Below are 13,059 nucleotides of genomic sequence, written 5' to 3'. Positions count from 1 at the left end.
GAAGACCTACAAGGTACCTTCCAACTCTACTATTGTATTGTATTGTATAAATGAAGAAATTACAATAAAACAAGGGATCTTCCTCAAGGAGTGGTGTGGTGACCTAGAGGTGGAGCTTTTGCCTCACAACCAGGAGGCTGTGAGTTCAATCTTAGGTAGAGGCAGATATTTCTCTCTCTCGGCACAATGAGAATATATCTGCTGAACACAACTCTGCATTGGTGACAGGAAGGGCATCCGGCCATTAAACACCATTCTTGTAGCTCCATTCAGTTCCTAAGAGTCAACCCCACAAGGGTATATTGGGTTGTTAAAAGATGAAGGAACCTTCCTCAAAATCAGTGAATATTGAGAGAATGTTTGGTTGAGGAGTAAAGGGTTTTTATTTACTGGCTAAAAGTGATTCAGCACAGAAAGAGGAAGCCCCTAGGCCTCTGGATCTGATTTTGTAAATCTTTGAGGCCAGATGTTGTTAATATGCGGACAAGAGACGACTAGGAAATCACTAGGCTGTAAGATAGACTGGGGAAATGAAAGAAAAAAGTTCAAAAAGGGTGATCAAATACTTCTGCATAGTTGTGTAGAAAATGGTAGTTCCTGTAACCACAAGAGAGAGAGAGAGAGGGGGGGGGGAGAAGGGTGCTTAACTACGGTTGTTGGAAGACATTTGAAGAATTGCACAAAACATATTATAGCTAGAGTTAGAAGTAACTCCCTGTGTGTTGAACTCTTTAAACCTTTGGGCCAAGTGAAATCTCTCTTAAAGTACAGAGCAGTGTTCATCTATGGTGGCAGAAAATCAGGAATCTGGTGGTGCCTTTCAGAAAATTTTATTAAAAGACATCTGATGATGTCAGTTGCAGTTAAAAAAAATTCACCTCTGCTTTTTAATCAGATGTGTTAATAAGAAAAGGTGCTAATAGGCCCCACTGGTTTTCAGTCCTTAACCCAAGATAACATCCCTTGATTCTGCTCATTGCATTGTTCCACATGAGCTTCTTTATTTCTGTTGTGTAGCTATATTAAAATTAATATTATCAGACATTTGGGAAAGCATCTGTTTTTCCTCCTGTGGACTCTGTAAAAGCCATGTATAGGTATAAAAAATAAAAATAGCGAATGCACAAAAAATCCAAAACATTGTGGTTTCTTTTACTGTATACAGGTTGTCCTCAACTTACAACCGAAACGGAGCCCAACACTTCCGTTGCTAAGCAAGACAGTTGTTAAGTGAGTTTTGCCCCATTTTATGACCTTTCTTGCCACAATGGTTAAGTGATTCGTTACAGTTGTTAAGTTAGTAACACGATTGTGAAGTGAATCTGGCTTCCCCGTGGACTTTATTAGCCAGATAGTTGCAAAAGGTAATCACGTGACCCTGGGGCACTGAAACCGTCATAAATATGAGTCAGTTGCCAAGGATCTGAATGTTGATCATGTGACCATGGGGATGCTGCAATGTTTTTTAAGTGTGGAAAGTGGTCGTGTCACTTTTTTTTAGTCCATTATAACTTCAAACGGCCATTAAACGAATGGTTGAGAACATTTCTCTCTTTTTAAAGCTTTCCTGTTAATGTAGCTTAAATTCAGGGCTGTGCACACTTTGAAAATGACGCAGGCGTACTTTGGAGCTTGTGTGTGAATAGAGCATTTCTCAACGTATTCTTTGAAGATCTCTTCGGTCGTGACTGTTCAAGGTCAAAAATAAAATAAAGTCTAAATTTAAATTTAAAAGTCTTTGGGAACAGTTGCTATATCCACAATTGAACCACTCCTTGGACTTAGAGAAATGGACTCGCCCAATCACAGGAAGCTTCCATTGTTGAAGGTTCTCCCCCCACCCCGCCCCCGGTACTTGGATTTGTCAGCTTCCAGGCATATTCACCACCGAACAATCTTACCTTTCAGTCTGAGAGAAACGGACTGGCCCAATCACAGGAGGCTTCCATTGTTGAGGGGGGAGTAGAACATGGACCTCCCTAAATTATACTGCAGCACCTTTTACCACTGAAACATCTTACACTTTGCACTGAGAAAAATGGACTTGCTCAGAAAGCTTCCATTGTTGAAGGGGGACTAGAACTTGGATTTGTCCATTTTTTTTGTCCAACACCTTCACCACTGTACCATCTTTCCCCTGAGAGTCTGAGAGAAATGGACTGTCCCAGCTACAGGAAGTGGGGGAAAGGGGAAGGAACACTAGAATATGGATTTTCCCACTTGTAGTGCAGCACTTTGCCAGTGAACTTTTGCTCTTCAGAGTGAGATAAATGTCTTCAGTACAAACTAACGCAGACATCGGAAACCAAAATAAGGCCTCATCTTGAGCTTGGGCCCTCAGTGGCTTTTAAAACTCATGGCTTTAACCATGAACAGTATAAACCATGAGGTTTATAAACTAGGAATCATAGTTTAGCCAGCCCAATGCCTCCTAAATGTGGGGGAATTATCCAAATTGGATAAATGTGTGTCATTCGTTTGTGTAAAGGCACTGGAACCAGTTACCCATCACAACAAGAAAACTTAAATTGACTTTAATTTCAATTTAAAATTTAAATTAAAAAAAATTCAAATAAATTTAAATTGCCCCCTGTGCTAAAATATATTCAAATATATCCTATAATATTCCTATTAAGATCAAAATCAATGAAATTGATTTTTGCATCAATTGCAAAATTGATTTGCATCAATTGATTTTTGCATCAATTGCAATTTGCTAAGATGATGTTAAAAAATCATTCGGTGATACAGTTTTTATAATGCAAGGAGTTCTCAAATTACAATCGTTCGTTTAGCAACTGTTCAAAGTTATGATGGTACTAAAGGAAACAACTTTCCCACCAGGCCTCAAAGTTCGATAAGACGTTTTGCTAAGTGGTTTGGGGTAATGAAGGGTAAAGTTTGGGCAGCGCTGGTTTAGTTCATGGCAAGAGCCAGTTACGTATGCATTCAACTGTGTCTCATTAGCTTTGCTTTCTCCTCTGTTGCAATGATTTGCCATGGGAGGAATAACAGTACAACAGAGAGTATCATCCTGACCTTGGGACCTTCCCTCGCTGCTCTGAGAAATAGTTCTTTGGTTGATATTTGTGCTAGAAAAGACAGCCTTGCTGTGAAATCCTTAGAGCTTCCAATTCCTCAACCCCAGTAATTCCCACTGTATTGCAGACTTCCATTTGGCTGGTGACAAAAAGGATGAGTTTTCCTCTTACGTGTTTCCAAAGCACATGGAAAAAATTCTTAGGCTTTTGGGGTTAAAAGATGGAAAAACAGCAGCGGTTGACAGTGAGTATGGGAGATTTTAACTTTATGGAAGCATTGTGAGAGCCAGGATTGAAGGAGAAGGAGGAAGAAAGGAAATGGGGCAGTTAGGATTTAGCCCAGCTATCACCAACCAAACAGAGCAGCAATACCTGGAACAGAAGAAGTTCAAGGAAGGATCTAAAAAATAATCCTGGAGACCCAGACATCTCCACCAGAATCCAAAATACAAGAAGAACAGCACTGAAGTTGAAACTTGAAGTTGAAACAATCTTTTGTTTTTGCAATGATTAACTGGAAGCCTTTGAGAAGCTCATCAAGCATGATAAGAGCACTATAATCCTATTCTCATCTTCTCCCAACAACTGCAAAATTTAACAGAAAATACTCATGTTTAGTAGCTGTGAGAGCTTTTTCCTCCATGTGTTTGCCAAATCCTCTTCGTGAGTCCATCAACTTGATGGCCATCTTGTGGTTCCAAAGTCCTTCTACCTACTCAGGCATTATATCTTTTAATGTAGCTGAATTACTCATTCCCATTTGTTATATATTTGCACCTTCCACATATGATGTATAACACCCCCCCCCCCCCACACACACACGAAAAAAGAATTGGCAGTTTGAAAGCTTTAAAAAAATTCCTTCTTTTGAGATAGCTTTGGGATTTTCTGATTCAGAAAGACCACTTAAGGAAATGCATGGTGTTTGTGTGTGTGTGTGTGTGTGTACCCACAAACAGGTGAATTCGAGAATAAGATGCCAGTATGGAACCAACTTGACAACTTGTTCAGGACTGAAATAAATAATTCATAATGGATCATAGACTACAGGTTCCCCCAATCTTTGGAGGGGAAAAAGAAATTAAACAATTAGATTTATCAGAAATGGATAAGACCTATGATTTAGTTGTTAACACTTGCAAACAAATAGATGATTAATATAATAATATATATTAAAAACTGCTAGCTTCAGGCTACATATGGAAATTAAGATTCCTCTCAAATAAAGCAAGCAAAAAAACTTTAAAAAAGAAACTGAATTATGTACTGCTCCCAAATGAAAATTTGAATGATTTTGCAACAAACTGAACTAAAACCCCTATCAGAATATATTGGGATGGGATTTAATAGATCAAGATGTGGTTGCCGTCTGAATTATGAGGTTGCATAAGGCTCCAGGGCTATTTGATGCAGGGCTTTATCTATTTAAAAAAGAACTTCCCTTAATTCCATCAGATTATACATGCCAAAATGAAAGGTTGTTATTTTTTAAGTACAGAAAGAATTAATGAATTCAGTGTCCATTTCTCATGAAGTGGAGTTATTCCAATTTAATTTTAGAATGAAATTTCTTTTGTGTTTGTTCTCTTTTTTTTTTGCAATAATTTTTTATTGTTTTTGTCTTTTTATCACATATTACAATCTTTATATCAAGTTTGTACAATGTTACATCGTCGTATCTGTGTATGTTTTCCTCTCTTTACCATATATTACAATCCTTATGTCATCTTATCTATACATTTTTATGATATTTAACATATTTACCTATTTTTATATACAGTTCTATGTTTATTTATGTATATTGTTTTCGGCTTAATTGTTTTTCTTATTATCCAACCATTCATACCACTTATTCCAAATTTCGTAGTATTCCGATTCTTCTTTGTCCTTTAATTTTTGAGTTAGCTTGTCCATCTCTGCGCACTCCAAGGTTTTTTTTATCACTAATTCGTCTGGCGGTGTATTATTTTGCTTCCAGCATTGGGCAAAGGCAATTCTAGCTATAGTTAATATATGTGTTAGTAGATATTTAATTTTTTTTTGTATAGTTCCCTTTAATTATTCCTAGTAGAAAGGTTTCAGGTTTATACTTTATTTGTTCCCCCGTAATTTCTTGTGCCCACTTCCAGATTCTTTTCCAGTATTTTTGCGATTCCGGGCAGGTCCACCACATGGATAAAACATTTTATATATATTTTCTTTCAGTGTTGCTGATCTCGTTAATTTATAATTTATATTCCAATTTTTTCCCCAATCCGCTAGATCTATATTATAACCAAAATTTTTGGCCAATGCTATCATACATCCTTTAACTATTTCATCTTCTAAGTTTATTTCTAGCAAATATTTATACATTTTCGTTATAAATTTGTTTTCTGGGCCAATTAAGATTTTGTCTATTTGTTGCAATTCCGTATATATTCCAAATTCTTTTATATCTTTTTTATATCTTGATTGTAATTGGCGGTATGGCCACCAATCTATATTGATATTGTTCTCTTTTAGTTCTTGGTTCGTTTTCAAATTCCCCTGGTTATCTAAAATTTCACTATACCTAACCATTTTTGATAGATCTAGCGTATTGGGGTGTATCATGGCTTCCATGGTGAAAAGCCATGCCGGTATTTTCATATAATGTTTTGCTTTAATTTTGTTCCAGACCTGAATCAATGCTTCTCTAATGTAATGTCTATGGAAATATTTTTGCTTCTTTTTACTCTCTTCCCATAAGAAAAAGTGCCATCCTGTTTGCAGGTCATGGCCTTCTATTGCTAATATTCTTTTATTTTTTAAATTTATCCAATCTTTAATCCAAATTAGTGCTGCTGCATTGTAGTAGAGTTCCCAGTGAGGTAGTCCCATACCACCTCTGCTTCTATCGTCCTGTAATGCTTTCAGTTTTATCCTAGCTTTTTTCCCTTGCCAGATGAGTTTGGTCTCTTACTGCAAATAGATTTAAGACATTTGATATGGAAACCTAAAGGTCAAGATGGATTTTGTTCCTGAAAGAAGGATTGTAGTCCTAAACAAGGACTGTTGTACTCATATGAACTAATAACTCCGTCCCTGGAAAAGAGAGTTTAATGCTTCAAATTATTACATTTTGCATCTATTCTACTTTCCGCTTTCAAATATCTATTGCCAACTATAGAAATTGGGAACATCTGGGAAGGACCTGATTGGGAAATGGCCCGTTTTCTGTAAAATAAATAAAAGGGAGTATTCCATTCTTGGAACAGAAATACATCATGGCTTTCTATTGTCCATGTCTCCTATTTTTTTCATGTTTTATACATATATTCCCCCACCTTCAAATCTCTTACAGGGAGAATGCCCCCCTATGAGCCAAGGACCAGACAACAGGACTCAAGTGACTGAATTTATTTTAATGGGACTTTCAGACCTGCCAGCTGTCCGCTTTTCCTTATTTGTCATCATTTTGCTTATCTATCTGGTCACACTACTGGGCAATGGCACCATCCTCCTTGCCATAGGAACCAATTCTCAGTTGCACAACCCCATGTACTTTTTCCTCAGTAATCTTTCCTTGCTGGACATCTTCTGCCCCACAGCTACAGTGCCCAAGATGCTGGAGAACCTCTTGACTGAATGCAGTTCCATCTCCTTTGCTGGCTGTGTGCTACAACTCTACTTCCTGGTGGCCCTGGCAGGGACCGAGGTCTTCCTCTTGGCCGTCATGGCCTACGACCGCTACGTGGCTATATGCAACCCTTTGCGATACATGGTCATCATGAACAAGAAGCTTTGCCTTCAGATGGTTTCAGGGACATGGGCCACTGGCTTCCTCAATTCATTGTTGCATACAACCTTGACGTTCATTCTACCTTACTGCAACTCCAATAGAATCAACCAATATTATTGTGACATCCCACCTGTGTTGGCTTTAGCGTGTGCTTCCACCTATGTGGCTGAGATGGTTGTCCTCATCGTTGGTGGCATCTTTGGCGTGGGGGCTTTTCTAATCACCTTGATTTCCTACACTCATATCATCGCCACAATTCTGAGGATCCGTTCTGCCGAGGGAAAACGTAAGGCCTTTTCTACCTGCGCGTCCCACTTAATAGTGGTTTGTCTTTTCTATGGAACCACCATCTTTACGTACATAAGACCTTCCTCCAGTTACCATCCAGACCAGGACAGGCTAGTGAGCATGCTCTATGGGATGATTACTCCCATGCTAAATCCCTTGATTTATAGCCTTAGAAACAAAGAAGTGAAAAGGGCCCTTGAGCGGCTAATAGTTCGCCAATCCCATTAACAGGCAGACTAATTTAATGAGATGGTTACAAAAGGTAATTTGTTTATTTTATTTTATATGAAGGCATGTCCAGAATTTTGCAACAAGGAGAAATAGAAATTGGCAGCCTTATAAACTATATGGCAAGTCACATGACCCAAACTGTTCCGGCTATTCTATTTCTCAACACTTTTATTAATCCTTGATTGGAATTAAGTAGAAATGTATTTTCGTTAACGAACTGATGGTGCCTCAACCCATGGTGATGGATGAGGTCATTCAATGGCCTCATAGGGAGGGTCTATGAATTCACCATCATGGCCAACCTACCATGGCCAACTCACTGGGGTACAACTTGCACAGCCAACTCTCCAGAGGACAACTCATTGCGGTATAAGAGTTACATTAATATCAAAGAAAAGGAGGGACAGAATGAAATGTGCATGGCAATAATTAAATTAATCTTTTATTTATTTTAAATAATTAAATGCAATTGTTAAATTTTCCTGCAGCGAGTTGGCCCATGATGAGTTGACTGTGATGAGTTGGCCATGGCAAGTTGTCCCATTCTGTCATAGGAATGGAGAAAGCATGTACCTTGTGGCACTCCATATAGTAGGGACCAAGGATGTGTTGACCTGGGCCCTGATGATTCAGTATACCTGCACACCAAGTCATATCTCAAATCCGGCACAACACATGGGATCCCTCTTCCCCAATCACCAGCAACTAGAATTGACCCTGAAGAAAGGAACATGACATTGTGCTGTCCACCCCTGATCCTCTGAGTTGGTCAAGAAAAAAAATCCATAATTGATAGTATCAAAAGCTGTTGAGAAGGTCAGATGGGCAAAGTTGGATGTGTAACCCTTGCCAGATATTTGGGGATGATCCAGATTTCTGTAATTAAGAGTGGAGACATAACTCTCCTATGAGGGGGAGATCTAATATCCTCCAGCTAGCAACATTCTCAAAGTTGTGACACCAGAGTTGTAATTTTCTCATCTTTACATTTGTAAAACATATATTTAATGAGTGAAGAATGAGATATATGCCTGGCTTTGAACTCTAACAAGAGAGGAAAGGTTTCATCAACTGATGAGGGGGAAAATATTTCAATTCTGTACAATGAAACATCAATATTATATAAATATATTTGCTTTATTCTTGATGCTGTTTTAATAATAGAAAATAAAAATACCAAATTCATTGGTCAGTTCTATATGTACTGTTAAACAAAATACTGGTTGGTTTTCATTTGCATGGAGGTAGTAACTGGCACAGTAATATTTCCTAGATTCAATTTATTAGATAGATTTTCTTGAGTTCTTGGAAGTTCTGCACTCTGAAGTTGAAGATGAAATGCAGTGAATAAATCCAGTCCTTATTTGAGACTGTTCGTTTCCTTGTCTCTGACATTGACCCAAGATCCATTTTTGATGATTTAGTATAACCAGTGACAAAGTTCTCTCAAATTTATAATTATTTCAGAGTAAATTGAGGTACACTCCAATCTGAAACTGCCATCCATCAGAATTTTGTATATGTGGTTGAGGCAAGCTAAGTTATAACTCTTCATCCAGCATTTTTCTCTATGGAGCTTTCAATATGGGACAATTTTTATATATACCATCTCCCTTTTATTAAGTTTCCTAAAAGATTCTACAGCTTTTCATCTGAAAAAGATGAAGAATATCCCTTGCTTATACAGGAAACCCTACACCAGACAAATGGTTATCCAATATCTTCTCAAAAACATCCAGTGTTGGAGCATTCACAACTTCTGGAGGCAAGTTGTTCCATTGATTAATTATTCTGTCAGTAAATTTCTCCTTAGTTCTAGGTTGCTTCTCTTCTTGATTAGTTTCCACCCATTGTTTCTTGTCCTGCCCTCAGGTACTTTGGAGAATAGTTTGACTCCCTCTTCTTTGTGCCAGTGCCTGAGATATCGGAACACTGCTATCATGTCACGCCTAGTCCTTCTTTTCATTAAACTAGGCATACCCAGTTCCTGCAACCGTTCTTCATATGTTTTAGCCTCCAGTCCCCTGATCATTTTTGTTGCTCTTATCTGCACTCTTTCTAGAGTCTCATCTAGAATGTCATCTGCAAATTTGATGAGTTCCCCATGTTCCCCATGTATCCCCTCATCCAAGTCATTGGTGAAGATGTTGAAGAGTACTGGGTCTAAAACAGAGTCTTGGGATACTCCTCTTCATACTTCCCTCCATGTAGATGCAGTTCCATTGAGGACTATACATTGATTGCGGTTGGTCAGCCAGTTGCGGATCCATCTGGTGGTGATGCTGTCTAACCCACATTTTTCTACTTTATATAGTAGTAGGTTATGGTCTACTTTATCAAATGCCTTACTGAAGTCCAAGTAAATTATATTGATTGGATTAAAAACATATCCTACAGTGTGAGACCAATGATGGTCTCATAATTCAAGTTCATCACAATAAAATAGAGTACACCAATCAAGAAGTCTTTCTATATTCCTGTTTAGGAAGGTCTCAAGATGGCCAGTAGAAGTTCAGGAATGCTACAGTGATAAACATCCAGAGTGCCAAGGTCACATTCCAGCAGAGGAGAAGGATATAATAGAATAACGGAAGGGACCTCAGAGGTCTTCTAGTCCAACTCCAATATATAGTGCATCTCAAAGAGGCTGAGTCTCCTCCAAGGAGAGATTGCTTATAAATGAAATGGTTAATTTCTTTGAGTCTGCAAAAATGTAACATGGATAATACCTGAACTCCTAGGAATGCTTTGGTGAGGTAAGGGAACTCTGACAAGAAGCAATGAATGGAAACTAATGAAGGAGACAACCAACTTAAAACTGAGGAGAAATTTCCTGACAGAACAATTAATCAATAGAATGATTTTCCTCCAGAAGTTGTGGGTACTCTATCACAGGAGGCTTTTAAAAGAGATTGGACAACTACCGATATTTCTCTGAAATAGTGTACAGGGTTTCCTGTCTGAGCAGAGGGTTGGACTAGAAGACCTCCAACATCCCTTCCATCTCTGTTATTCCGTTATAATTCTGTTATTATGGATACTAGAAAAACACACCAGTGGTTACTGACCAGAAGTGTAAATCCTGTGTATAGTTGTTCCATAATAGACCCTCAGCATCTTTCTGCTACCTGTTCACCCCAACTAACTGAGAGGGGGAAGAGTGATTAACACCCACAGATTATTATTGTAACGGACCTATATGGTCTCATCTGCCTTGCATCTGACCTTAATCTTATACTATTAAAGATAAAGGTTCCCCCACACATGTGTAATAGTTGTTTCCGGCTCTAGGGGGTGGTACTCATCTCTGTTTCTGAGCTGAAGAACCAGTGCTGTCCAAAGTGGTCAGCATGCCTAAATGCTGAAGACACACGGAGCGCTATTACCTTCCCACCAAAGTGGTCCCTACTTGGATTTTTACATGCTTTCAAACTAGGTTGGCAGAAGCTGGGACAAGTAACGGGAGCTCACTCTGTTACGTGGCGCTAGGGATTCGAACCGTTGAACTGCTGACCTTCTGATCGACAAGCTCAGCATCTTAGCCACTGAGCCACCGCATCGTTATAGTTTTACACTGACTCTACATAGCTTGAATTGTCCAGCAGCCTTCCTACTAAGAAAGTGGACAGAGAACGTTTACTTGTATTCTATCAGAAAAATAAATAAAAATAAAAATAAAATAAGTTTCTTTTGGGGGAGGGCGCTTCCCTTATTCAAATAAATCTGTCTTCAGATATGTCATTTGAGAGTTAAGGGTAATGTCAGTCGTTGACAGTTTCTAAAGTTTATTCTACCCCTTTATATGTGTGAGTGGGAAGGTAATCTGTTGAAGACATGAAACCAACTCATGCAATTGGTTATTACCTAAAGAAGACCCAATCCCTTCCTACAGATATCTTGAAAGCAGTTTTTATCTCTTTGTTCCTCAAGCTGTAAATGATGGGGTTCAAGCTTGGGGTCACTACTGTGTAGAGTAGTGCAACGAATCTCTTGCTATCCGTGGAATACACTGAGTTGGGATGAATGTAGGCAGCAGTGATGGTGCCATAGTAAAGGAAGACAACAATGAGATGAGAGGAACAGGTGGAAAATGCTTTCTGCCTGCTCTTGGCCCCTGGCATCATGAAAATAGTGGAGATGATGAGGATGTAAGAAAAGAGGATGAGCAAAAGGGGCATCAGGACAAATACCACAGTTAGTATGGCAATGGCCACTTCGTTTTTGTAGGTATTGGTGAAAGCTAGCTTCAGGACAGGCATAAGATCACAGAGAAAATGGCTGATTCTATTCAACCTACAGAAGGGAAGGGTGAAAATTGATATAGACTGCCCTACACCCACCGATATCCCAATGGCCCACGAGGCAGCAGCAAAGTTAGCACATTCCTTGAAGTCCATGATATATGAGTATTGCAAGGGTTTGCAAATGGCAACGTAGCGGTCATATGCCATGACACAAAGAAGACAACACTCAGTGGTACCAAAGAGAAGGAAGAAGCATAGTTGAATTCCACAGCCCCCAAAGGATATAGTCTGGTTATCAGCTAACATATTCGCTAGCATCTTTGGACTGATAGTTGATGTGTAGCCAATTTCCAAAAAGGACAAGTTCCAGAGGAAGAAGTACATTGGGGTGTGCAGGGTGGGACTGGCTATTGTTATGATCAAAATCACACTGTTGCCCACAAAAGCCATGAAGTAGAATATTAGAACCAGGCAAAACAGAGGTCCTTGTATAGTCTGGAAATCGGAGAAGCCCAACAGGACAAATTCAGTCAAGCAAGTCTGGTTGTCATTTTTCATAGTGTCATCCAGATTGAATCCTGAGAACACGAATGTACAATAAATAATTATCAACAATTATTAACGAATAAATATACAAGAGACAATGTATTTTGTGTCATCCAGTCAATTAGTTGCCACAAAAAGTTGGATTCTCTCCATGATGAGTGACCTATTTACTCAAAAATAACAAGTTGAACAAGTCCTTGGAAAAACAAAAAAAGGAGCCTCAAATTCAATTTAGTGTTATGTGCATTTTGTGTGTGTTTACATCATTTTAGGCATCCATTCTATTTCTCTTTCCTAGAATTGAATGCACATAACTTTTAATGCTAGTATTTTAAATGTGGCCCACGTGGAGTTTACGGTGTATGTATAATTTTGACATTCTTTATAATTTCTTTGTTTATTATTTTCAGAAATTCTGTATTCTATAACAATATCTTTCGTTTTTTAAAATTAATTCTCTTGGAATAATGCGCTTTTTTAAAATAAAAGTTTTTATTATTATTTTAAATACAAATAACATATTTACGAACAAAGTGTTGTCCATGTTTTTCCCTTTTACATCTATTTTACATCATAATTCCAATTTCAGCTCTATTATTCTCTTTCCATATTTTCCATCTTAAACTTATTTTCTTCTTATTGCATAAACAATATCACTAATTGCCCCTTCAAAGTTATACCAAATTATCATTTCATGATTCCTCTTTTCATCTATTTTCACCCTAATGAAACCATCTAGTTATTTTTTTTATTTTTAGTTCCTTTTTCTTATCCTTGCCATCTAAAGTTTCACACACGTTTTTTACATCTCAAATAGTTTATTGTTTATCCTTGATACCAATTTAACTGTCAACAGTATTTTCATCATAGTTCTGTTTCCATTTCCAACCCAATTTATTCTCTTTCCATTTTTTCATCTTAAACTTATTTTCTTCTTAGTATCTAA

The 13,059-nt window shown here is 38.1% G+C and overlaps 2 protein-coding genes across 2 annotated transcripts; one reads left to right on the top strand and one right to left on the bottom strand.

Moving 5' to 3' along the window:
• The first annotated feature begins 3,858 nt into the window (after positions 1 to 3,858).
• LOC309382137 (olfactory receptor 5V1-like) lies at positions 3,859 to 8,414 on the top strand. The gene is made up of 2 exons (XM_081933646.1): positions 3,859 to 4,000; positions 6,367 to 8,414. Exons 1-2 carry the CDS (start codon positions 3,956 to 3,958, stop codon positions 7,318 to 7,320), a joined length of 999 nt encoding a protein of 332 aa, XP_081789772.1. The 5' UTR covers positions 3,859 to 3,955; the 3' UTR covers positions 7,321 to 8,414.
• A 2,769-nt stretch (positions 8,415 to 11,183) lies between these two features.
• Positions 11,184 to 12,125, bottom strand: LOC309401340 (olfactory receptor 10A4-like; the record flags this gene model as incomplete). The annotated part of the gene is made up of 1 exon (XM_081970406.1): positions 11,184 to 12,125. One exon carries the CDS (start codon positions 12,123 to 12,125, stop codon positions 11,184 to 11,186), a length of 942 nt encoding a protein of 313 aa, XP_081826532.1.
• Positions 12,126 to 13,059: the final 934 nt, after the last annotated feature.

This window comes from Natrix helvetica (assembly GCF_964273705.1).
Source record: "Natrix helvetica genome assembly, chromosome: Z".
NCBI classification, from domain to species: Eukaryota; Metazoa; Chordata; class Lepidosauria; order Squamata; family Natricidae; genus Natrix; species Natrix helvetica.
This window is presented reverse-complemented; position numbering and strand designations above follow the sequence as displayed.